The sequence below is a fragment of the Staurois parvus genome, unplaced genomic scaffold, assembly GCF_062004578.1.
Source record: "Staurois parvus isolate SC_StPar_1 unplaced genomic scaffold, SC_StPar_1.0 ptg002225l, whole genome shotgun sequence".
In the NCBI taxonomy this organism is placed as follows: Eukaryota; Metazoa; Chordata; class Amphibia; order Anura; family Ranidae; genus Staurois; species Staurois parvus.
Genome location: NW_028320021.1, coordinates 17933 through 44931, shown reverse-complemented (window position 1 = coordinate 44931; position 26999 = coordinate 17933). Strand labels below are relative to the sequence as shown.

The window sequence follows — 26999 nt, the reverse complement described above, 5'->3', positions numbered from 1 at the left end:
AATTTTTTTAGATGTTCAAAAATAGCTGGAAAATATATTGCGAAAAATATATTTTTAAATATGTGCCTTTGTAAAATATATTTTAATTGACATTTTTGGAATACATTTAATTTACATTTTTGGAATACATGTTAAAATACCGTATTTTCCGGCGTATAAGATGACTTTTTACCCCTTGAAAATCTTCTCAAAAGTCGGGGGTCGTCTTATACGCCGGTATACGGCATACTGACACTTTTTAGGGGGGCGGAGCGGTGCCGCCACCGCCCCCCCCCTTTCAATGGAAGGGACACTAAGTACAGGGGTGGGCAGGGGCTGCTGTTTCTTACCTGGCTCCAGTCCCACAACGATCCGGTCCAGGAAGCGCGGCTGCTCCTTCAGTTCGGCCACTGGATGTTCGCGTGGCTGCTCAGCTCCGCCTCCTCACCGGTGATTGGCCGCCAGAACTGTAGCTTAGGAAAGGCACACAGGCGGCCAATCACCGACGAGGGGGTGGAGCCGAGCGGCCTCGCGAAAATCGAGTGAAGGAGTGGCCGGTAAGTGTGCAGTGTAGAGGTGCTGCTGCAACCACATATGCTGACTGCAGCAGCACCATACGAGAACAGAGGTCAGCAAGTGTAATTGGTGTCAGTGATACCAATGATGGAGCACTATTCCTCCCACTGACACCAATGATGGGGCACTATTCCTCCCACTGACACCAATGATGAGGCACTATTCCTCCCACTGACACCAATGATGGGGCACTATTCCTCCCACTGACACCAATGATGGGGCACTATTCCTCCCACTGACACCAATGATGGGGCACTATTCCTCCCCCCCCCACTGACACCAATGATGGGGCACTATTCCTCCCACTGACACCAATGATGGGGCACTATTCCTCCCCCCCCCCACTGACACCAATGATGGGGCACTATTCCACCCCCCACTGACACCGATGATGGGGTACTATTCCTCCCACTGACACCGATGATGGGGCACTATTCCTCCCCCTGATACTAATGATGGGGCACTATTCCTCCCACTGATACCAATGATGGGGCACTATTCCTGTCACTGACACCAATGATGGGGCACTATTCCTCCCACTGACACCAATGATGGGGCACTATTCCTCCCGCTGACACCAATGATGGGGCACTATTCCTCCCGCTGACACCAATGATGGGGTACTATTCCTGTCACTGACACCAATGATGGGGCGCTATTCCTCCCACTGACACCAATGATGGGGCACTATTCCTCCCACTGACTCCAATGATGGGGCACTATTCCTCCCACTGACACCAATGATGGGGCACTATTCCTCACACTGACACCAATGATGGGGCACTATTCCTGTCACTGACACCAATGATGGGGCACTATTCCTCCCACTGACACCAATGATGGGGCACTATTCCTCCCACTGACACCAATGATGGGGCACTATTCCTCCCACTGACACCAATGATGGGGCACTATTCCTCCCACTGACACCAATGATGGGGCACTATTCCTCCCACTGACACCAATGATGGGGCACTATTCCTCCCACTGACACCAATGATGGGGCACTATTCTTCCCACTGGTGTGCATTGGAAGAGGGGTAGTCTTATACAGCGAGTATAGCCCAAACATTACATTTTAGCAGGAAACGTAGGGGGTCGTCTTATACGCCAGAAAATACGGTATATTCGTGTAGGCCAATATATTGGAAATATATGTCGCATGTATAATTTTTTTCTTCGAAATATATTAAAAATATATTTCTCTTCCATATGGGACATGCCAGAAACATGGAAAAGAAGTCCCTGGATTTTTTTTTGCACTGCAAGGGACCGCATAGCGCTGCGTCCTAGTGCAAAAATGCACACAGGTGTGTGGGGGTGCCATGAACAATTCGTGGCATCACCGCGCATCTGCTAAAGGGCAGTGCGTTTCTCTGCTTATTGGGAAAGCATGCGATTTTGGCATGCGAAAGGTCTGAACCTAGCTTTACTTAATATCCATTTAAAAGTACATGCCCCTGTGGGGTGACAACGACTGATCTGCAATTTCATTGTAGAATGAGTTGTCACCGGAATCTACTGGCGATCAATGGGCTATCAAGACTACAACGTGTTCCAAATTATTCTGCAGATTATATTTTTCTCATTTCCCTCAATAATTGATGTAAATATCAGTCGGCAGAATTCTCAGGTGACAACTAGAAGAGGACAATTCACATTTTATTGAACAAACCTCCTAATGATAACAGGATTTGTGTTCCGGATTATTCCGCACAGGAAGTTTCCAAACACTTTCTAGGTTGTAAAGAACTGAAAATTGTCATTTGTTGTGTTTGCAGCAGATTTACTGAAATCAAAAGCTATTTCAAACTTTTCCCAACATTGTAACTTTGTAACCATTTGAAGCGGTCACGTTACATTGTAACATAGGAGCCCTTATCTGATAGCAGATCACAAGTCTGGCATCCATTGAACTTGGGAGTTTTTGGACAGTTTCTGCTTGAATTTGTTTGCAAGTTGTCAGAATAGCCTCCCAGAGCTGCTGTTTGAATGTAAACTGCCTCCCACCCTCATAGATCTTTTGCTTGAGGATGCTCCAAAGGTTCTCAATAGGATTGAGGTCAGGGGAGGATGGAGGCCACACCATGACTTCCTCTCCTTTTATCCCCATAGCAGCCATTGATGCAGAGGTATTCTTTGCAGCATGAGATGGTGCATTGTCATGCATGAAGATGATTTTATTACGGAAAGCATAGTTCTTCCTTCTGTACCAGGGAAGAAAGTGGTCAGTCATAAACTCTACATACTTTGCAGAGGTCATCTTTACACCTTCGGGGACCCTAAAGGGGCTGACCAGCTCTGTTCCCATGATTCCGGCCCAAAACATGACTCCACCACCGCCTTGCTGACGTCACAGCCTTGTTGGAACAGGGTGGCCGTCCACCAACCATCCACTACTCCATCCATCTGGACCATCCAGGGTTGCACGGCACTCATCAGTGAACAGGACTGTTTGAAAATGAGTCTTCATGTATTTTTCTGCCCAATGCAGCCGTTTCTCCTTGTGAGCATTGGTTAGTGGTGGCCGAATAGAAGGTTTCTGCACAGTTGCAGGACTCTGGAGGACTCTACACCTTGATGTCCGTGGGACTCCAGAGGCACCAGCAGCTTCAAATATCTGTTTGCTGCTCTGTAATGGGATTTTAGCAGCTGCTCTCTTGATCCGATGCATGGATCTGGCAGAAATCTTCCTCAATGTGCCTTTATCTGCACCAACCCGTCTGTGCTCTGAATCCGCCACAAACCTCTTCATAGTGCGATGATCACGCTGACGTTTTCCTGAAATATCGAATGTTTTCATACCTCGTCCAAGGCATCGAACTATTTCACTCTTTTCGGCAGCAGAGAGATCCTTTTTCTTCCCCATATTGCTTGAAAATGGCGCTCTGCTTAATAATGTGGAACGCCGTCCTTTAGTAGTTTTTCCTTCAATTGGGCTCACCGGCCAATCTAATTATCACAGGTGTCCCAGATTGTTTTCAGTGATCAAAAGAGCCCTGACACACAATGCCATCCATGAGTTACACTGAAAAACAAAATATTTCATCTTAAATAGAATTTGCATAATAATTTGGAACAGGGTGTAGATTATGGGGGTCTCAGATAAAACAAAACGGCTCCACCAGCTGAGTCATATTTTTATTTTAGTTTTGCTTTAACAATTTTTTTTAGCAAATTATCTATTACTGAAGCCCCGAGAGAAAACGATTCCTGCTATATAACAAATTGGTATTTAGAAAAGCGCCACACCCTTCAAACTATACAGCAGAAACTCCAACTCCACAAAACATGGAAAAGCAAATTAAATCAAATATAAGAGTGCGCTAAATCAGCATATACAATGTCCATACATCAAATATGTGAAAGTCCAAAAAATCCATGTGACAAATATAACGAACTTTGTGAATAATCCACCACCAAATCAATCAAATGCACTCACCAGAGCTAAGTGCTGATCAGATTATAGACCAGCCTTAGCGCTTTTGCTCTGGGAGTGTAGTCACCAACAAACTCCAGACTTTCGATGTAATACTCTGCAGTATCAGAATTCAGCTGATAGATACCCTTCTATATAGGCAGGGAATGAGGAGGAATACTCTGCAACCACTCTTCCGTGAGTGGACAATCACCACGGCTCCATATACAATCGGGACCATATTCAAAAATAAAGGAGAATATAATGGTGCAGCATGTTTAACCAGCATCTATTTATTAAAATATAAAATCCACTCACCAGTGAGGTGTCTAGCTGACACCGGCATCAAACGCTTAGGCACAGAAGGAATTACCACTCTGTCTCCTCAACTGTCACTCGACATTAGCAGGGAACGTCCTGACATCAGCATCCGACAAGCCCTACGCGTTTCGTCACCACGACGTCCTCATGGGGTGGTACCGGTTTTGTGGTGGCGAAACGCGTAGGGTGTGGCTTGTCGGATGCTGATGTCAGGACGTCCCCTGCTAATGTCGAGTGACAGTTGAGGAGACGGAGCGGTAATTCCTTCTGTGCCTAAGCGTTTGATGCCGGTGTCAGCTAGACACCTCACTTGTGAGTGGATTTTATATTTTAATAAATAGATGCTGGTTAAACATGCTGCACCATTATATTCTCCTTTATTTTTGAATATGGTCCTGATGTATATGAAGCCGTGGTGATTGTCCACTCACAGAAGAGTGGTTGCAGAGTATTCCTCCTCATTCCCTGCCTAGATAGAAGGGTATCTATGTCGCTCCACTTCCTTAAACTGAACCTCTCCAAAACAGAGTTTCTTGTCTTCCCTCCAGCCCGGACACCACCCCCCACTGACTTCTCCATCATGTCCAACAACGCCACCATCAAACCCGCCCCCGCAGGCCAGAATACTTGGTGTCATTTTGGACTCCAACCTATCCTTCCAGCCCCAAGTCCAATCTTTAACAAACTCATGCAGACTCCACCTCCGCAACATCGCCAAAATCCGCACGTTCCTAACCCCAGAAACCACTAAACAGCTCATCCACTCCCTCATCATATCACGACTCGACTACTGCAACTCCCTCCTCACTGGCCTGCCTCGCCGCTGGCTATCCCCGCTTCAGTCGATCCTGAATACGGCTGCCAGACTCATTCACCTTTCCAACCGCTCCGTTTCTGGCACCCCCCTCTGCCAATCCCTCCACTGGCCTCCACTCAGTGTCCTCCACCCCCCTCTGCCAATCCCTCCACTGGCCTCCACTCAGTGTCCTCCACCCCCCTCTGCCAATCCCTCCACTGGCCTCCACTCAGTGTCCTCCACCCCCTTCTGCCAATCCCTCCACTGGCCTCCACTCAGTGTCCTCCACCCCCCTCTGCCAATCCCTCCACTGGCTTCCGATTGCGCAACGGATCAAATTCAAAATCCTAACACTGACGTACAAAGCCGTCCACCATACTGCCCCGAACTACATCACCGACCTAATATCCAAGTACCGCCCAACACGCACACTCCGCTCCTCACAAGACCTCCTTCTCTCTAGTTCCCTAGTCTCCTCCTCCCATGCCTGCCTCCAGGACTTCTCCAGGGTGTCACCCATCCTCTGGAACTTCCTGCCCCAACCCATCAGATTATCACCTACTCTCCTCTCCTTTAGGCGCACTCTGAAAACCCATCTCTTCAGGGAAGCCTACCCCACCCCCTGCTAACTTGCCGACCTCCTCCACTCTTCCTACCACTCCATCCCCCACAGCTATCTCCTCCTGTGCCACCATCCCCTCCCTCCTAGATTGTAAGCTCCAAGGAGCAGGGCCCTCGATCCCCTCATGTTTTGCATTGTATTGGTATTGTTCTGTCACATGTTCTGTCCCCCTTTGTAATGTACAGCACTGAGCGAACTATCGGCGCTTTATAAATACTGTATAATAATAATAATAATAATAATATCAGCTGAATTCTGATACTGCAGAGTATTACATCGAAAGTCTGGAGTTTGTTGGTGACTACACTCCCAGAGCAAAAGCGCTAAGGCTGGTCTATAATCTGATCAGCACTTAGCTCTGGTGAGTGCATTTGATTGATTTGGTGGTGGATTATTCACAAAGTTCGTTATATTTGTCACATGAATTTTTTGGACTTTCACATATTTGATGTATGGATTTTTTTGTATGTATCAAATTTTTTTGGACTTTCACATATTTGATGTATGGACATTGTATATGCTGATTTAGCCCACTCTTATATTTGATTTGATTCCTGCTATATATTTGCTGTTGTTTCAGTATATCGATCTGTATCTGGCCCCAGTAGACGAAAGACCTAGTTAGGACTTCTTTATTATACAAGTAAATAAATCTGCGTATTAGAGGTTTCTCTTCAATAAATATTGAAAAATTAAAAATTACAAGTATATAAAAAGCCACAAAAAAATGGATCTAACCTACCAAAGAAAAACTCATTTTACAAAAAAAAAAAAAAAAAATATTTCCGCACAGTTTGGGTTTTATGAAATAATTCTGAATCGTGAATGAAGTTTATAATCTATGAACGCGTTGCGATTAAATGAATGGAGTTAATTTGGCCCCTGGCCTCGGCGGATAAGGCGACCTTGTTCCTGTATAGAGCAGGTGTGTCTCCGTCTGCGCTCCTTTCCTCCGTCCTCTGTCATCAGACTCCTGCCAGGCTCTAATCCGCAGACCTATTGACCGTTTAATCCGGCAGACAAAACAGTCCCCATCTTGACAGCTCTCCAGTCCCAGCAGGATCTGATTGAGACGTCCTGGCACAGACCGACGTGCGCATGTGGGGTCCGCCATAGGAAGAAGGTCCTGCCCCAACGCCACAATGCTCATTACTTTCACCTGTGGACTGATGCAAACCCAACAATCTGAAAAATGTATCCACACTTTTCATTGTAAATATTTTATAGCTGTTGAACTTCATCTTTATGAAGTATGTATGCTTGTCTTTGTTGTCTATGATCTGATGTACAGTCATGGCCAGAAATCTTGTCCCCCCCCCACCATTTCTGTCAGATAGATCACCACTTTGTCCAGAAAATTGTTGTGGTTACAAATGTTTCGGCATTCTCATGTTTCTTTCTTTGGTTTGTATCGGTATGACACATAAAAGTGGAGAAACAAACAGCCAAATCTGACACATTCCACCCAAAACTCCAAAAATGGACTGGACTACATTATTGGCACCTTCAATGTAATATTTGATAGCACACCCCTTAGAAAAAAACCCTGAAACCAATGGCTTCCTGAACCATCAATGAGTTTCTTCCACCTCTCTACTGGAATTTTGGAGCGCTCTTATTACTCCAACTGCTCCAGGTCTCTCAGACTGGAAGGGTTAATTTTCCCAACTGCTGTTTTAAGATCTCTCCAAAGGAGCTTTATGGGATTGAGATCTGGGCTCATTGATGGTTCTGGAAGAGGAGAGGACTGAACTGGCCAGCAATGAGTCTACATCTCAATCCCATAGAGCTCCTGTGGAGAGATCTCAGAACAGCAGTTGGGGAAAGGAACCCTTCCAATCTGAGAGACCTGGAGCAGTTGGAGAAAGAAGAGCACTCCAAAATTCCAGTAGAGAGGTGGAAGAAACTCATTGATGGTTCTGGAAGAGGAGAGGACTGAACTGGTCAGCAATGAGTCCAGATCTCAATCCCATAGAACTGCTGTGGAGAGATCTCAGAACCAGGGGTTGACTGACCATTTGGAAACTCGGGCACTGCCCGAGAGCCCGGGGGCAGTAGGGGGCCCCAAGAGATGCCCCTGGTACCTTTTTCATAGGCTTTTTTGAGTTTGGGCAAGGACACAGGGGCCCCATGATCCCTTATTGCCCGGGGCCCCATGGGTTGTCAGTCCGCCCCTGCTCAGAACAGCAGTTGGGGAAAGGAACCCTCCCAATCTGAGAGACCTGGAGCAGTTGGAGAAAGAAGAGCGCTCCAAAATTCCAGTAGAGAGGTGGAAGAAACTCATTGATGGTTCTGGAAGAGGAGAGGACTGAACTGGTCAGCAATGAGTTTCTTCCACCTCTCCACTGGAGTTTTGGAGCGCTCTTCTTTCTCCAACTGCTCCAAGAAACTCATTGATGGTTCTGGAAGAGGAGAGGACTGAACTGGTCAGCAATGAGTTTCTTCCATCTCTCTACTGGAATTTTGGAGCGCTCTTCTTTCTCCAGCTGCTCTAGGTCTCTCAGATTGGAAGGGTTCCTGTTCCCAACTGCTGTTCTGAGATCTCTCCACAGGAGCTCTTTGGGATTGAGATCTGGACTCATTGTTGGCCAATTCACTCCTCTCCAGCGCTTTGTCTGAAACCATTTCTGGGGACTTTATGACGTGTTCTTTGGGTCATTGTCCTGCTGGAAGACCCATGACCTCTGTAGAAGACCCAACTTTCTGACACTGGGCCCTACATTGCACCCCAGAATTCTTTGGTAGTCTTCAGATTTCATAATGCCATGCACACGGTCAAGACATCCAGTGCCTGAAGCAGAAAAAGCAACCCCAAAATATTAGTGAACCTCCACCATGTGTCACTGGAGGAACTAGATTCTTTTCTTAAAGGCCTCATTTCTTTTTTCTGCAAACAGTAGAATGATGGGCTTTACCAAAAAGCTGCCATTTCGTTTTGTCTGTCCACAGCACATTCTCCCGAAAGGATTTTGGCTTCCTCAGGTAAATTTTGGCAAACTCCAATCTGTCTTCCAATATGTTTTCTGTGTCAGCAGTGGGGTCCTCCTGGGTCTCCTACCATATTTCTGTGTAAGCAGTGGGGTCCTCCTGGGTCTCCTACCATATTTCTGTGTCAGCAGTGGGGTCCTCCTGGGTCTCCTACCATATTTCTATGTCAGCAGTGGGGTCCTCCTGGGTCTCCTACCATATTTCTGTGTCAGCAGTGGGGTCCTCCTAGGTCTCCTCCCATATTTCTGTGTCAGCAGTGGGGTCCTCCTGGGTATCCTACCATATTTCTGTGTCAGCAGTGAGGTCCTCCTAGGTCTCCTCCCATATTTCTGTGTCAGCAGTGGGCTCCTCCTGGGTCTCCTACCATATTTCTGTGTCAGCAGTGAGGTCCTCCTGGGTCTCCTACCAAATTTCTGTGTCAGCAGTGGGTCCTCCTGGGTCTCCTCCCATATCTCTGTATCTGCAGTGGGGTCCTCCTGGGTCTCCTACCATATTTCTGGGTCAGCAGTGGGTCCTCCTGGGTCTCCTCCCATATCTCTGTGTCAGCAGTGGGGTCCTCCCGGGTCTCCTACCATAGCGTCCCTTTTCATTCAGATGGCAGTGTATAGTGCGAGCGGACACAGTTGAATCATGTGCCTGGAGGTCAGCTTGAATTTGTCTGGAAGTTGATTGAGGTTCTTTATCCACCATTCCAACAATCCTTCCTGGCAATGTTTGATCAATTTATCTCTTTCGTCCACATCCAGGGAGATTAGATCCAGTGCCATGGGCTGTAAACTTCTTGACAATGTTTCACACAGTGGACACAGGAACATGAAGATCTCTGGAGATGGACTTGTAACCTTGAAATTGTCCATGCTTTTCCACCATTTTTGTTCTCAAATCCACAGACAATTCTTTTCTGCTCTTTCTCTTCTCCATGCTCCACGTGGCACACAGAGACACCCAACAGAAAGGTTGTGTTGGTTTTTCACCATTTTAACTGGTTGCGTGCATTCTATATTGTCAGCTCCTGGTCATGGATACAGGGGAGTTTAATTACAAATTCCAATAGCATCACAAACTTGGAATGCAATTATTTCTTACAAGGTGCCAATAATTTTGTCCAGTCCATTTTTGGGGTTTTGCGTGGAATGTGTCAGATTTGGCTTTTTGTTTCTCCACTTTTTTGTGTCATACCGATACAAACAAAAGAAATGAACATGAGAATGCTGAAACATTTGTAATTGCAACAGTTTTCTAGGTGAAATGATGCATTATCCGACAGACGTTTGTGCTAGAACTACTTCTTCCCCTATGCAAGTCTATGGAAATGCAAAGGGATCTTAAAGCAGGCTGGTGTAGCTCAGAAGCATGTCAACCGCAGGTCAATGAATGATCTCAAAAACATTTCAAATTGATGTGGAAAGCAAGCCCTTCGACCCACAAACCCAAATCCAGATCCTGAAGAAAGTCATGTGACTGCCATGTCAGCATTGATGTGGCAATCACATGATTTTGTTTATAAACAAAATGGTAATGGTGGGGGTTAGAGCTAAGGTTACCATTACGGCTTGTGGTAGGGTTAGTATTAAGGTCATGGTCAACGTTGACTTCCTTTTATTCGAGACAGTTGCCTATCACCATGTCAGAGTAGACATGGTAGTTACATGGCTTTGCTTTTGTTAAGCAAGTTTGACCTTAATAGTCCACATGGTGGATTTGTAGACAACTTTTGACAAAATTTCTCCCAAATTAGTAATTTGGTTGCAAAATCAATTTTAAGCAAAAATCACATTACTCATTCCTCTTTAAGTCAGATAAAGTAACCCCTTTGCTGATGGGGTAGATGTATCTGTTTTCTTAGACGCTAATGTACCTTACTCTTTATTTTCCAGGTTTGGCCCGTCCTTCCTGATGTCTGACCCTTTTGCGTGGCTCTCTTGCCCTGTGTCATGGGTAATTCCGTCAGCAGGCCCAGCTGCCTGGGGGAAAGGGGCAAGAAATCCGAGCGCTTTCTCAAGGAATGTTGTATGAAGAAGGAGTCTGTGGTAGACTTCCAAAGTGTGAGGAACAATGTGGAGCCCAGCGTCGCTCCACCCGACAAGAAACCCAATGAGAAAGAACTGAACGTCGCTCCGGCCTCCAGCAGAAGCCATGAGCCTCTGCCCAAGCAGAACAATGCAGATGCCAACGTGCCCAAGGCAGCCATCATGGGTGGATCCCCAAGGTCCACACCGGACCATGTGGGGAATGTGTGGACTCCTCAGAGAGGGACCTTGCAGAGATCTTCTGGGGGAAGCTGGTCCTGGAAACCACTTGCCACCAGGGAGGTGACAGAAGTCACTGAAGTCACAGAGACCATTGTCACCGAGATAGTGGAGGTGACTCAGTTCCCATCAGGAGAGAAGGGTGGGGAACCCATCGTCACTAGGACAGTGAAAGTGCTGACGGACTATGGCGGGGAGCTCGCTGAGGTTAATATCTATTTCTTAGCCATGGGCCACACTCTCTGGTTTAGTTCTGGCCTTCCAATGACAACTTCTTACCATCAGTAACAACCCAATCCATGGATGTTGTCAGCAAACAGGAATATTGCCTTATCCTACTTTAGAAACTCTTGTTTTCTGTGGAGCTGGCAGGACATATCTATCACCCACAATAACTTTTAGAAACGTATAGCTTAGCTCAGCTTGTTCCTTGTCTAGATATACAGACTGGTAATGTACTAGACTGAAGTTTTAGGGAACTTCTCATAGCTATTCTGTAGACTTGGCACCATGGCTTAAGGGGATGGTGGACAATCATGGAGTGCAGAGTGTCTACTTTCTGTGGGGTTTAAATAAAGTTTATTTGAGGCTATACCAGATTAAACCGCAACGATGGCACGGGGAGTCAACTTTTATATTTCTTTATTTATGATCTACATAAATTAAATAATGAAAGGTACTGCCACTATTGCCTCCAGGTGACACAATTACCTAGAGTACCTTCACCTTCGCTCCCTTATTGGCCGAACTAGCAAGATGCCACTTTGTCACACGGTAAATTTCTGCAGAATCAAGTTAGAGTTGGAATGAGTCCATGAGCTAAAGCAGCAATTAAATGTTTTTAGGCCAATGGTTAGATGTCAGCAATGTCAGTATCCCCAGCGTGACAAGGCCCCAGAGCTAAATCTACCAATTAAGTGCCTTCAAACCCAAGAATAAAAATTGAGAAGATTGAACTTTTACCTGTCCTTAGATCTGTTGGCTTCATTCTTTTTTTTTTTTTTTAGGCTTTTTTTCTTTATTTTTACCTGTTGATCCTGAAATTAACACAATTCCTGTGTCTGGGTGGCTACACTCACTCCAACATAGCTATGGAAGATGACATGGTTGTCAAACAGGCTGGACTTCACATAAAGGTCTTAAGACCCAGGCCCAAAAGTCGGATGGCATCAGCCAGTTCAGTAGAAACCGGGCGACATTCGACCCATGTGTAGGGCATCTGGCAAGACAGAAGCTGGCCATTCGGCTGGCTTCTGTCAAAGGGGCATGACTGAAAAAGGTCTGCCGACTGTTTCCCAATCAGTACGTTCAACACCAATGACTTACCGGAGTGTTCTGGCAGGGGGGCCATCCAACCTTTCAGAACACAATAGCACAGCGGGGGAAATCGCTGTACTAACATTGGATAGTTAGTACAGCGGCTCCTCCTGGGCTGTCAGGTTTTTTTTTCGTTGAATGAAAAAAAACTAGACGTGTGTACGATGTTTTACTACCCATTACATCGGGAGGTGGAGGTACTAGCAGTTTACAGAAGGGAGATAGCATTGTTTGTGCTTTCGGTTCAGCTCACGGGAAGTGAGGAGGACGCTTCATTTTTGGCAGGTTCTACGGGTATTTCCTGTACTTGCTGAAAATATACATAGCCTGAAAAAAAGGAAACTAATGCTGTCACCACATCTAAGTACTAGTGAGTTGCAGTATATTACATGTTTGGTTTTTTTGGAGGTTTAGGTACACTAGATCCAACCCGAAGCTAACCTAATTCCTAACGCTTGGTTAACCCCCAAAATGTAACCAAAAGTATCAGTATAAAAATAATACTTTCCTTTATCAAGATCATATAGAGCTTTCTTGTTTTCTAAAAACAAAACAGTGATCCTGGTACTGGGGCCCTAGAGGTAAGTAATGAGTCCCCGACTCTTCCTGGCTTGACAGATTGATTGTTAAATTTGGACTTTTTTTCTGCTTTCTAGAGGTCTGTGTTGTTCATACATTGAGCTACAAACCAATACAGTATTTCACCTCTAGGGCTCATCCATAGAACTATATCTGAGAACTGTGGACCAAGAAAGGTTCCTGATTTCTCCGTACTGAACATTTCTCAGTATATGATGTTCTAAGAATCAATCACTGATGGGTTCCCATGCACTACAACAAAAAGACATTGAGATTAATAGAAGGTAGTTGGGTGTTCTCTATTCTCCTGTCTGTCCTAGTAGGGTGGTAAGTAGATGAACACGATTCAACCTGCGCAGAATAAAGTAGGAAGCATAACACCAGAGAGTTCAGAGGTCACCAGTCACCTAAACCTGACATCACCTATTTAATGGATTCTGAAGAGTTCACTGGCCTCATGGTTTCCTCTGTCTCTTAGAGACCTTTTTGGGGAGAACATTTCAAGGTCTGAACATTGGGAGACATTGTTAGAAGAGGGTCCTTTTCTTCCTTCTGGATTTATTGTATGTTGAGGAGAATGCAACAGGAGGAGTTGAAAGTCCTCATGGTGGGCTTGAACCTTTCAAGACCTCATGCCAAGTCATCTCAAGTCATCACCAAACAACTGGGTGGTGGAAAGAGACCCAGGAAATCTGATCACTGGAGTGAGCCGGTGGCTTAAGGCACCGGTTTCTTTCTTTAACTAAAATGTTATCTTTGAGTGGACTGACAGTAAAAAATAGATGGGTTTAGACAAGTTGATTGGGGATACGGCTGACCATACATAAGGCTCGACAGCATTCCATGTTTTCGTTTCCTAGGTATGGCCTCCAGGCCGTGATGCTTCACGCATAATTAAATCAAAGTGGTTTTGGAGTGCTTTATGTAAACGACTTTCATCCCACAATTTCTATTCAATCCTCCATAATATTCTTCTTATCCCAGAACCTCTACTATATCCTCCACCCTCCACAATAATCTCCTATTCCCGGAACCTCTAATATATCCTCCACCCTCCACAATAATCTCCTATTCCCAGAACCTCTAATATATCTTCCACCCTGCACAATAATCTCCTATTCCCAGAACCTCTAATATATCCTCCACCCTGCACAATAATCTCCCATTCCTAGAACCTCTAATATATCTTCCACTGTCCACAATAATCTCCCAATCCTAGAACCTCTAATATATTTTCCACCCTCCACAATAATGTCCTAATGAGATAACTTCTAGTATACCCTCTGCCCTTCACAATAATCCCCTAATCCCAGATGTATGACTATTGTGCCATTCCTTTCCTAGGTACCAAACAGCCAGGCGGCTCAGACGGATGCGTACAACCGGGTGGGACAATGGGAAACCTTCAGCAAGACGGTATGTAATGAACCGTGCAATATGTAGCATCAACGACATACATCACACGGAGGCCTGTTCACCATCCCCATATTTCCATTCCAGTGGAGATAATCCAGCGAGATTAATTCTATAAATATGAGTTTCCCCATTTCTATAGACTCGGCCCCTTTTTCCTTGCCAGAATATTCCACTGCGAGATCACACCACCCGAAACACAACCTGGTATTTTCACCCTCGAAAAGCTGGAGAGGGAACTTTGATCTCATGGTGGCGTTTTGTTGTTAATTAAGCATCCCAACCATACCAAAGAAATAAAGACAGACACAGTTCTTGTTTTATCCAGCAACTTATAACATCCAAGTGAAAGCGAGAACACCAGAAATAAATAAATAAAGTAAAAAAAAAAAAAAAACAGAATCACTGAGTTGGAAAAAGAATCACCCCCCTGGTGTCAGTATTTTGTTGAACCTCCTTTTGCTTTAATTCCAGCTTTTAGGCTGTTGGGATTTGTCTCTACTAACTTTGCACATCTGGACTTTGCAATATTTGCCCGCTCTTCTTTCCAGAACTGCTCAAGTTCAGGTAAATTCGATGGTCACCGTTTGTGGATTGCAATCTTCACGTCATTCCACAGATTTTCAATGGGGTTCAAGTCTGGGCTCTGACTAGGCTATGAAAGGACATTCACCTTTTCTTCCTCCAACCACTGTGCTCTAATTCTTGCTGTGTGTTTTGGGTCGTTGTCATGTTGGACGATAAACCTTCTTCCCGTTGACATCTTTCTGGGCGAAGGCAGCAGATGTTCCTCTAGAATGTGACAGGATTTTTCCCCATCCATTTTTCCTTCTATCCTGACAAGTGCTCCAGTCTCTGCTGCATAGAAACCCCCATAAGAGGATATTCCCCGCCTCCCCAATAACAGGATATCCCCCCCCCCTCCATGCTTACTGTAGGAATGGTGGGATTTGGATGGTGAGCTGGAATGGATTTCCACCAGACATATCATTTAGTGTTGAGGCCGGATCAGGGGTGGACTGACAACTCATGGGGCCCCCGGGCAATAGGGGATCATGGAGCCCCTGTGTCCTTGCCCAAACTCAAAAAAGCCTATGAAAAAGGTACCAGGGGCATCTCATGGGGCCCCCCACTTACCCCGGGCCCTCGGGCAGTGCCCGAGTTTCCAAATGGTCAGTCCACCCCTGGGCTGGATCATTCCATTTTAGTCTCATCTGACCAGAACCCCTTTCTCCATGTGACCTCAGAACCTTCAAGGTGCGTTTTGGCAAAGCTCAGTGGTGGCTCCATTTGGCCTTTCTTGAGGAACGGCTTTTTTCCTGCACCCCTTCCATACAAGCCACACTTGTGGAGGATTTGTGATATTGTTGCCACTTGCACACAATGACCACTTTTGGGCATCAGTTCCTGACACGGCTTCAGAGTTGCTGTAGACCTCTTGCTAGCCTCTCTGACCAGTTTCCTCCTGGCTCTTTCATCCAGTTTGGAGCAACGTCCTGATCCAGGGAGAGTCTGTGTTGTACCAAATACCTTCCACTTCTCAATAATAGACTTCACTCTGCTTCTAGGCATTGATAAAGCCTTTCAAAATGTTTTTGGATCCATCCCCTGACTTGTGTCTGTCCACAACTTTATGCCGGAGATCTTTTGACAGTGCCTTGCCACCCATAGTTGATTGTTTGCTTCAGTTGCACTAATAGGGACTGAAATGCTCCAGGAAAGCTCTTTTCATGCTGAGCTAATCAAAATAATCACAGTTGAAAACAGGGGCGGACTGACAACTCATGGGGCACCCGGGCAATAGGAAATCATGGGGTCCCTGTGTCCTTGCCCACACTCAAACCACACCCAAAAAAGCCTATGAAAGGTACCAGGGGCATCTCATGGGACCCCATACTGACCCCGGGCCCTCGGGCAATGCCCGAGTGGCTAAATGGTCAGTCCGCCCCTGGCTGAAAGTCAAATGGCCATTGAGAAGGTGATTAGCTACACCTGAGTGAGGTTACAAGTCATTTTTAGGAGGGGAGGGATCCTTTTTCCAAGGATTCTGTGTTGTTGTTTTTTTTTCTTTTTCTTTGTGTTATATCTTTCACTTGGATGTTATAAGTTATAATGAAGAATAAAACAAAAACTGTGTCTGTCTTCAATTTAGGCTGCAAAACAACAAAATGTGATTATTTTAAAAGGGCGGGGATTCTTATCTATACCCTCTGTTTATTTTATATGCAGCCAGTGTTCATTATTGGAATTAGAGGGTTCCTTCAATGAACCAGAATGAGATTTACTGGGTTTGTAGTCCAGGTACAAAGAACATGGCTTCCCCTGAGCATATGATGATGCCTCTGTGTTTATACTCCCAGCATGCACTTGCCTTGCCGGAGCTGCCGGAGACCCTGGACACCATTCATGGCTGGGTACTGGAGATGGAAGAGCTGACTGACGCCCAGAAACCTCCATCATCTGAGGCCAAGGTGGTGAAGGCCCAGCTCCAGGAGCAGAAGGTGAGATGGTCCATCCCCAGAACGACGATGTGTCCTTCCCATCCGATCCCATCCAGAGAGAGCACGGAACAAGACAGAGGACAGGGAACTGACACAATGGAACCCCTCAAATGTTGTCTTTCCATTATCATTTCTGATTGTGTAGAGCACTGGTTGCCCACCTATGAGCCAAGGGCTGCGTCTGGCCCTTTAATACTGATTATGCAAAGTCAGTAATGGAAGCATTGATCTCTAAAGAGACTAATCACAGCGGTCTCTGGCAGTCTTATGTAACACGTTCCCAGTCTCTGACAGTCATCTACAGCATGTCATCAAGCACACCTGTATCATGTCTGCAGTCTCTCACCATCCCTTGTAATATATCTGCATTCTTTGATCATCTCCTGTATCATGTCTGCAGTCTCTGACCATCTCCTGTATCATGTCTGCAGTCTCTGACCATCTCCTGTATCATGTCTGCAGTCTCTGACCATCTCCTGTATCATGTCTGCAGTCTCTCACCATCCCTTGTAATATATCTGCATTCTTTGATCATCTCCTGTATCATGTCTGCAGTCTCTGACCATCTCCTGTATCATGTCTGCAGTCTCTGACCATCTCCTGTATCATGTCTGCAGTCTCTGACCATCTCCTGTATCATGTCTGCAGTCTCTGACCATCTCCTGTATCATGTCTGCAGTCTCTGACCATCTCCTGTATCATGTCTGCAGTCTCTGACCATCTCCTGTACCATTATCTGCAGTCTCTGACCATCTCCTGTATCATGTCTGCAGTCTCTGACCATCTCCTGTATCATGTCTGCAGTCTCTGACCATCTCTAGTATCATGTCTGCAGTCCCTGGCCATCTCTTGTATCATGTCTGCAGTCTCTGGCCATCTCTTGCATCATGTCAGCAGTCTCTGACATCTTCTGTATCATGTCTGCAGTCTCTGACCATCTCCCGTATCAGGTCTGCAGTCTCTGACCATCTCCCGTATCATGTCTGCAGTCTCTGACCATCTCCTGTATCATGTCTGCAGTCTCTGACCATCTCTAGTATCATGTCTGCAGTCTCTGACCATCTCTTGTATCCTGTCTGCAGTCTCTGGCCATCTCTTGCATCATGTCAGCAGTCTCTGACATCTTCTGTATCATGTCTGCAGTCTCTGACCATCCCCTGTATCATGTCTGCAGTCTATGACCATCTCCTCTATCATGTCTGCAGTCTCTGACCATCTCTTTTATCATGTCTGTAGTCTCTGACCATCTCTTTTATCATGTCTGTAGTCTCTGACCATCTCTTGTATCATGTATGTAGTCTCTGACCATCTCTTGTATCATGTCTGCAGTTTCTGAATATCTCTTGTATCATGTCTGCAGTCTCTGTCCATCTCTTGTATCATGTCTGTAGTCTCTGACCATCTCCTGTATCATGTCTGTAGTCTCTGACTATCTCCTCTATCATGTCTGAAGTCTCTGACCAACTTCTGTATCATGTCTGCAGTCTCTGACCATCTCTAGTATCATGTCTGCAGTCTCTGACCATCTCTAGTATCATGTCTGCAGTCTCTGACCATCTCTAGTATCATGTCTGCAGTCTCTGACCATCTCCTGTATCCTGTCTGCAGTCTCTTACCATCTCATGTAGTATTTCTTCAGTCTCTGACAGTCTGTTGGTGACATCAGGGGCAACAACTGAGGCCTCCTGTCTGTAGCAAGCTGACCACCACCTATGTAGAAGACACAATGCTCACATGCGATGAAACTCATATAGAAGCTGACAATCTAAGATCATATATTACATTTTACCAAGCAAAGCTTTTCTGTTTACAACATCCCTGCTCCGGATGCCATTCAACCCTGGAGCCTAGGAGCGGCAGCTTCCATCTGACACTTCACACCCAGGCATCATTATGACACCTGCTGGCACAGTGCCCTCTGACCTTAGTATGCATTGGGTAAGGCAGGGAAGGTGGTATGAGGGCACTTAGTGATCAAGAATTGGTATTGCCTTGTCATCCCTCCTGCCGTCCTGGTGACCCCCTTCCCCTTTTTATTCTTCACAGCTTCTGCAGCGCCTCTTGCAGGAGAGGAGGCCCCGGATAGAGCGAGTTCTGATGGGTAAGAGATCGCCATCTCAGCCCCTTCCCATAGAGGGCGCCGAGCCGACTGAGCAGAGAGCGCCCCTCCTGGATTTGCAGCATCGGTGGGACAACCTGATCCAGAAGGCTGACGAGAGGTGGGTGAGGGGCTCATAGAGAGCTATCAGGGTCCAAATCTCCCCCACAAGGAGAGTTATCAGGACCTGTATGGACTCTGAACAGAACCACTTTTCCTGTCCCATATGCCGGGTGTAAATCTCGGGTTCTCCTCTTATTCTGTACAGCTCCTTGAAAAAGTCTTCTTCCCCCTTGAAATGTTCCCCATGTTGTCATGTTACAATGTATCCCCCCCATGTTGTCATGTTACAATGTATCCCCCCATGTTGTCATGTTACAATGTATCCCCCCCATGTTGTCATGTTACAATGTATCCCCCCATGATGTCATGTTACAATGTATCCCCCCATGTTGTCATGTTACAATGTATCCCCCCATGTTGTCATGTTACAATGTATCCCCCCCATGTTGTCATGTTACAATGTATCCCCCCATGTTGTCATGTTACAATGTATCCCCCCCATGTTGTCATGTTACAATGTATCCCCCCTTATGTTGTCATGTTACAATGTATCCCCCCTATGTTGTCATGTTACAATGTATCCCCCCCCATGTTGTCATGTTACAATGTATCCCCCCATGTTGTCATGTTACAATGTATCCCCCCCATGTTGTCATGTTACAATGTATCCCCCCCATGTTGTCATGTTACAATGTATCCCCCCCATGTTGTCATGTTACAATGTATCCCCCCCCCATGTTGTCATGTTACAATGTACCCCCCCCCATGTTGTCATGTTACAATGTATCCCCCCCCCCATGTTGTCATGTTACAATGTATCCCCCCCCATGTTGTCATGTTACAATGTACCCCCCCCATGTTGTCATGTTACAATGTATTCCTTCTCCTCCCCCTTGAAATGTTCCCCATGTTGTCATGTTACAATGTACCCCCCCCCCATGATGTCATGTTACAATGTATCCCCCCCATGTTGTCATGTTACAATGTACCCCCCCCATGTTGTCATGTTACAATGTATCCCCCCCATGTTGTCATGTTACAATGTACCCCCCCATGTTGTCATGTTACAATGTATTCCTTCTCCTCCCCCTTGAAATGTTCCCCATGTTGTCATGTTACAATGTATCCCCCCCCATGATGTCATGTTACAATGTATCCCCCCCATGTTGTCATGTTACAATGTATCCCCCCCATGTTGTCATGTTACAATGTATCCCCCCCCATGTTGTCATGTTACAATGTATCCCCCCCATGTTGTCATGTTACAATGTATCCCCCCCCATGTTGTCATGTTACAATGTATCCCCCCCATGTTGTCATGTTACAATGTATCCCCCCCCATGTTGTCATGTTACAATGTATCCCCCCATGTTGTCATGTTACAATGTATCCCCCCCATGTTGTCATGTTACAATGTATCCCCCCCATCTTGTCATGTTACAATGTATTTATTGGGATTGGATGTGATGGACCGACACAAAGTTGCACATAATTGTGAAGTGGAAGGAAAATGAGAAATGGTTTTCAACATTTGTGACCAATAAATCTGTGGAAAGTGTGGCGGCATTTGTATTCGGCCCCCCGGAGTCAATACTTTGTAGGATCAGGGGCGGACTGACCATTTGGAAACTCGGGCACTGCCCGAGGGCCCGGGGTCAGTAGGGGGCCCCATGAGATGCCCCTGGTACCTTTTTCATAGGCTTTTTTGAGTTTGGGCAAGGACACAGGGGCCCCATGATCCCCTATTGCCCGGGGGCCCCATGAGTTGTCAGTCCACCCCTGTGTAGGACCCCCTTTGCAATTCCAGCTGCAAGTCTTTTTGGGGATGTCTCTTTGCACATCTAGAGAGGGACATTTCTGCCCGTTCTTCTTTGCAGAATCCCTCAAGCTCTGTCAGATTGGATGGAGAGCGTCTGGGAACAGCAATTTTCAGGTCTGGCCACAGATTCTCCATTGGATTTGGGTCTGGACTGTGACTGGGCCATTCTAACACATGAAGATGCTTTGATCGGAACCATTCCATTGTAGCTCTGGCTGGATGTTTCGGGTCGTTGTCCTGCTGGAAGGGGAACCTCCGCCCCGGTCTCAAGTCTTTTGCAGACTAACAGGTTTTCTTCTAAGATTGCCCTGTATTTGGCTCCATCCATCTTCCCATCAACTCTGACCAGCTTCCCTGTCCCTGCTGAAGAAAAGCATCCCCACCACATGATGCTGCCACCACCATGTTTCACAGTGGGGATGGTGTGTTCAGGGTGATGTGCAGTGTTAGTTTTCCCCCTCACATAGCGTTTTGTTTTTAGGCCAAAAAGTTGAATTTTGGTCTCATCTGACCAGAGCCCCTTCTTCCACATGTTTGCTGTGCCCCCCACATGGCTTCTCACAAACTGCAAATGGGACTTCTTATGGCTTTCCTCCAACAATGGCTTCCTTCTTGTCACTCTTCCATAAAGGCCAGATTTGTGGAGTGCACGACTAATAGTTGTCCTGAGGACAGATTCTCGCCCCTGAGCTGTGGATCTCTGCAGCTCCTGTTCACATGGGCCTCTTGGCTGCTTCTCTGATCAATGCTCTCCTTGCCCGGCCTGTCAGTTTAGGTGGATGGCCATGTCTTGGTAGGTTTGCAGTCGTGCCATACTCTTTCCATTTTCGGATGATGGATTGATCAGAGCTCTGTGAGATGGTCAAAGCTTGGGATTTTTTCTTATAACCTAACCCTGCTTTAAACTTCTCCACAACTTTATCCCTGACCCGTCTGGTTTGTTCCTTGGCCTTCATGATGCTGTTTGTTCACTAATGTTCTCTAACAAACCTCTGAGGGCTTCACAGAACAGCTGGATTTATACTAAGATCACATGACACAGAGGGGGACTCTATTTACTAATGAGGTGACTTCTGAAGGCAATTGGTTCCACTAGATTTTAGTTAGGGGTATCAGAGTAAAGGGGGCTGAATACAAATGCTGCCACACTTTTCACAGATTTATTTGTAAAAAAAATTTGAAAACCATTTATCATTTTTCTTCACAATTACTGTATGGGCCACTTTCTGATGGTCTATCACATCAAATCCCAATAAAATACATTTATGTTTTTGGTTGTAACATAACAACATGGGGAACATTTCAAGGGGTGTGAAGACTTTTTCAAGGCACAGTACCACTTCTCCTGTCCCAGATGCCGGGTGTCATTCTCGGTATCTGTCCTTATTCTGTATGGATGGACTCTGCACAGTCCCACTTCTCCTGTCCTGGATGCCGGGTGGAATTCTCAGTATCTGTAGTGGTTATGGCTATCCTCTGTCTTCACAGGCACCGTCAGTTAGAGAGGATCACCCCCGCCGCCCAGAACTTCCAGGAATCTCTGGACACCTTCTACGATTGGCTGAGTGCCACTGAGAGGCGACTGGCAGAGCTCTGGCGAACCAACAGATCCATGAACCAAATAAAAGACGCCCATATAGAAGTCCAGGTATTTCCTGCTCCGCTAAACACAACATCCGCAACTCCAGAACAGTCGACTGACCATGGGAAACGATTTCAACTTGAACTTGTTCCCCCCCTCCCCCATCAACATGATACTAATTTTATTAAATAAAACCTTTCCATTTTAATTTTCCTATGTTATTTTAGATCCAGTGATGCTATCACTGGGTCTCTGTAATTCTCTATGATGTCACCACTGGGTCTCTGTAATTGTCTATGATGTAATCACTGGGTCTCTGTAATTCTCTATGATGTCACCACTGGGTCTCTGTAATTCTCTATGATGTCACCACTGGGTCTCTGTGCTTCACTGTTGAACACAGGCAGATCTTGGCTGGTGGGAGGGGCCGGCAGGGTGCTGTACATAGCTTCCTGAAAGCATCACAGCACCCAGCCTCAGTACTCTTCTCAGAAGCCCTCAGCTCTGATGCAAGCAGTGGGCTGGCTCTTGGGAGGAGCTTTGCAAATATCGATATGACTTGATGGGTGGGTGTCAGTCTGGAGGAGTGGGCATTTCCTAGGGAGTCTTCATGCAGAGCACCCTATGTAACATCCACATGTGATGCTGAGCTTACATAAGTGAAAGAACTGAAATTCAATGAAAGGGGCAGGCCAGAGGCCAGGGGCAGCCAGGATGGGGAGGAAAGGCCTAGATGATGCTGGACGTTCTCCAGCCAGGAATTGAGGCAGACTCTGACTTTCTGCAGCTTCTAATGCACATTGTGAAAAGCTCACAGTATGCAGGGACATCGGACTAAGCCATTTCAGTCCAGGGGAGGAGCCGGTACAACTGGGCAAGACTGAAGGGAAGGCTGGGGGAGGATTTAACCACTTCCCGTCCAGCCGTTTATAAACAGCTTCTCCACCCCCTGCTTGTGCGCGCTCCCTGGACACAGTGGAACACCGATTGTGGGACGGACCTCTGTCCGAGGTCCCGATCATGTGATCACTGATTGGCCAATCAGTGATCACATGAATAGTAGTAAGCGAGATGTAACTTCTGACATCATTGCTTACTACGTGTGAAATCTGTGAATGATCACAGAGATCACATGGTACAGGGCTATTCACAACAGCCTTGTACCATGTGACAAGCTGTGACCAATCACAGCTCACACAGTATTTCTCAATGGCTGCAAGAATGCAGCCAGAGAGGAGAAATGATTGCTCTTACAGCCTTTATGGGTATAATAGCAATCAATGTAAGAAAAAAAAAAAAAATCTTCATCACCCCCACAAGTGACACTGTACTGCTAGGGTGACAGTATGTAAAACAACAAAAAATAAATAAATAATAATATAAAAAAAATAACAAATGTAAAAAAAATTTTTTTAAATTATAATTTTTGGTTATATACTAATTTGGTTTTTTTTTTTACTAAAAATATAACGGAATACATTTTGGCCAAGAATTATGATGAAATATTATTTATTTGCAAAATTTTATAAGAAAAACACTTTTTTTTTTTAATTTTTGGACTTTCTAATTTAAATAGCAAAAAATAAATAAAAATCCCAGCGATGAATAAATACCACCAATATAAAGTTTTATCTGTCTCAAAAAAATGCTAAAAAATTAATCTGGGTTCAGTGTTGCATGACCGCGCAATTGTCATTCAAAGTGTGATAGCGCTGAAAGCTGAAAATTGGCCTGGACAGGAAGGGGGGGAAAGTGTCCGGACTGGAAGGGGGGAAAGTGTCCGGACTGGAAGGGGGGGAAAGTGTCCGGACTGGAAGGGGGTGAAAGTGTCCGGACTGGAAGGGGGGGAAAGTGACCGGACTGGAAGGGGGGGAAAGTGTCCGGACTGGAAGGGGGGGAAAGTGTCCGGACTGGAAGGGGGGGAAAGTGTCCGGACTGGAAGGGGGGGAAAGTGTCCGGACTGGAAGGGGGGGAAAGTGTCCGGACTGGAAGGGGGGGAAAGTGTCCGGACTGGAAGGGGGGGAAAGTGTCCGGATTGGAAGGGGGGGAAAGTGTCCGGACTGGAAGGGGGGAAAGTGTCCGGACTGGAAGGGGGGGAAAGTGTCCGGACTGGAAGGGGGGGAAAGTGTCCGGATTGGAAGGGGGGAAAGTGTCCGGATTGGAAGGGGGGAAAGTGTCCGGATTGGAAGGGGGGAAAGTGTCCGGATTGGAAGTGGGGAAAGTGTCCGGACTGGAAGGGGGGAAAGTGTCCGGACTGGAAGGGGGGAAAGTGTCCGGACTGGAAGGGGGGAAAGTGTCTGGACTGGAAGAGGGGAAAGTGTCCGGACTGGAAGAGGGGAAAGTGTCCGGACTGGAAGGGGGGAAAGTGTCCGGACTGGAAGGGGGGAAAGTGTCCGGACTGGAAGGGGGGGAAAGTGTCTGGACTGGAAGGGGGGGAAAGTGTCCGGACTGGAAGGGGGAGGAAAGTGACCGGACTGGAAGGGGGGGAAAGTGTCCGGACTGGAAGGGGGGGAAAGTGTCCAGACTGGAAGTGGGGGAAAGTGTCCGGACTGGAAGGGGGGGAAAGTGTCCGGACTAGAAGGGGGGGAAAGTGTCCGGACTGGAAGGGGGGAAAGTGTCCGGACTGGAAGGGGGGAAAGTGTCCGGACTGGAAGGGGGGAAAGTGTCCAGACTCGAAGGGGGGGAAAGTGTCCGGACTGGAAGGGGGGGAAAGTGTCCGGACTGGAAGGGGGGGAAAGTGTCCGCACTGGAAGGGGGGGGAAAGTGTCCTGACTGGAAGGGGGGGAAAGTGTCCGGATTGGAAGGGGGGGAAAGTGTCCGGACTGGAAGGGGGGGGGAAAGTGTCCGGACTGGAAGGGGGGGAGAAAGTGTCCGGACTGGAAGGGGGGGAAAGTGTCCGGACTGGAAGGGGGGGAAAGTGTCCGGACTGGAAGGGGGGGAAAGTGTCCGGACTGGAAGGGGGGGAGAGCGTCCGGACTGGAAGGGGGGGAAAGTGTCCGGATTGGAAGGGGGGGAAAGCGTCTGGACTGGAAGGGGGGGGGGAAAGCGTCCGGACTGGAAGGGGGGGAAAGTGTCCGGACTGGAAGGGGGGGGGAAAGTGTCCGGACTGGAAGGGGGGGAAAGTGTCCGGACTGGAAGGGGGGGAAAGCGTCCGGACTGGAAGGGGGGGAAAGTGTCCGGACTGGAAGGGGGGGAAAGCGTCCGGATTGGAAGGGGGGGAAAGCGTCCGGACTGGAAGGGGGGGGGGAAAGCGTCCGGACTGGAAGGGGGGGGAAAGCGTCCGGATTGGAAGGGGGGGGAAAGCGTCCGGACTGGAAGGGGGGGGGGAAAGCGTCCGGACTGGAAGGGGGGGAAAGTGTCCGGACTGGAAGGGGGGGGGAAAGTGTCCGGACTGGAAGGGGGGGGGAAAGTGTCCGGACTGGAAGGGGGGGAAAGTGTCCGGACTGGAAGGGGGGGAAAGTGTCCGGACTGGAAGGGGGGGAAAGCGTCCGGACTGGAAGGGGGGGAAAGCGTCCGGACTGGAAGGGGGGGAAAGCGTCCGGACTGGAAGGGGGGGAAAGCGTCCGGACTGGAAGGGGGGGAAAGCGTCCGGACTGGAAGGGGGGGAAAGCGTCCGGACTGGAAGGGGGGGAAAGCGTCCGGACTGGAAGGGGGGGGAAAGCGTCCGGACTGGAAGGGGGGGGAAAGTGTCCGGACTGGAAGGGGGGGGGAAAGTGTCCGGACTGGAAGGGGGGGAAAGTGTCCGGACTGGAAGGGGGGGAAAGTGTCCGGACTGGAAGGGGGGGGAAAGCGTCCGGACTGGAAGGGGGGGAAAGCGTCCGGACTGGAAGGGGGGGGAAAGCGTCCGGACTGGAAGGGGGGGGAAAGCGTCCGGACTGGAAGGGGGGGAAAGCGTCCGGACTGGAAGGGGGGGGAAAGCGTCCGGACTGGAAGGGGGGGAAAGTGTCCGGACTGGAAGGGGGGGAAAGTGTCCGGACTGGAAGGGGGGGAAAGCGTCCGGACTGGAAGGGGGGGGAAAGTGTCCGGACTGGAAGTGGTTAAGAAACCAGTTGTTGACCTCAGGCTAACCTATTGTATATACTGTCATTTATATACAGTATACAGAATCTATATGCAGACATTTCAGGCAACGAAACTGTCATGACACAATTACTAATCTTTTCCTCCTTCCAGGACCTGTGCAGGGAAATCCAGAGCAAGCCGGGAGATCTGGAGAAGGTTCTAGAGAAGGGTCAGGTGATCCTGGAACTGATATCAGGTAAATGGACCGACCGGGAGGAAATGTAGACCAGTGTGAAAGCTGATAGACGTAAGAGAGGAATTTTGATTGGCTGCTGGGTTCACCTCCTGAGCCCCGTTGACTTTTCCAGGCAGAAGATACATTCAGGAAGAAGTCAGGGATTCATCCTGCAATCATCAGCAGATGTTTCCCATGATAGCACTGACAGCAAGTGTACAACCAGAGGGTCACTGATTGGAGCAGATGATGTCCAAAGGGGATTCCAGTGTCACTGGACTGCAGAGCTAACAATCTGTGTGTTAGGAAGAACAGAACTGTAAAGAACACAGAATAAGGTTCTACATGGAAAGTGGTAATGTCCCAATGAAGAGAAAAAAAGTTACTTACCGGTAGACAAAATGGCCAAAAGTAACAAAAAAAAAAAAATACTCTGCTTTG

General features: G+C 47.3%; 1 protein-coding gene across 1 annotated transcript in view; it reads left to right on the top strand.

The window, feature by feature from the left end:
• LOC149431526 (microtubule-actin cross-linking factor 1, isoforms 6/7-like) overlaps positions 1 to 26999 on the top strand; it is a 98553-nt gene that overhangs the window by 61175 nt on the left and 10379 nt on the right. Inside the window, 6 exon segments of the mRNA XM_089665510.1 lie at positions 10578 to 11156; positions 14190 to 14261; positions 16619 to 16759; positions 18806 to 18978; positions 22228 to 22387; positions 26495 to 26579. Of these exon segments, the coding sequence (XP_089521636.1) occupies positions 10635 to 11156; positions 14190 to 14261; positions 16619 to 16759; positions 18806 to 18978; positions 22228 to 22387; positions 26495 to 26579 (1153 nt within the window). The 5' untranslated portion in view covers positions 10578 to 10634.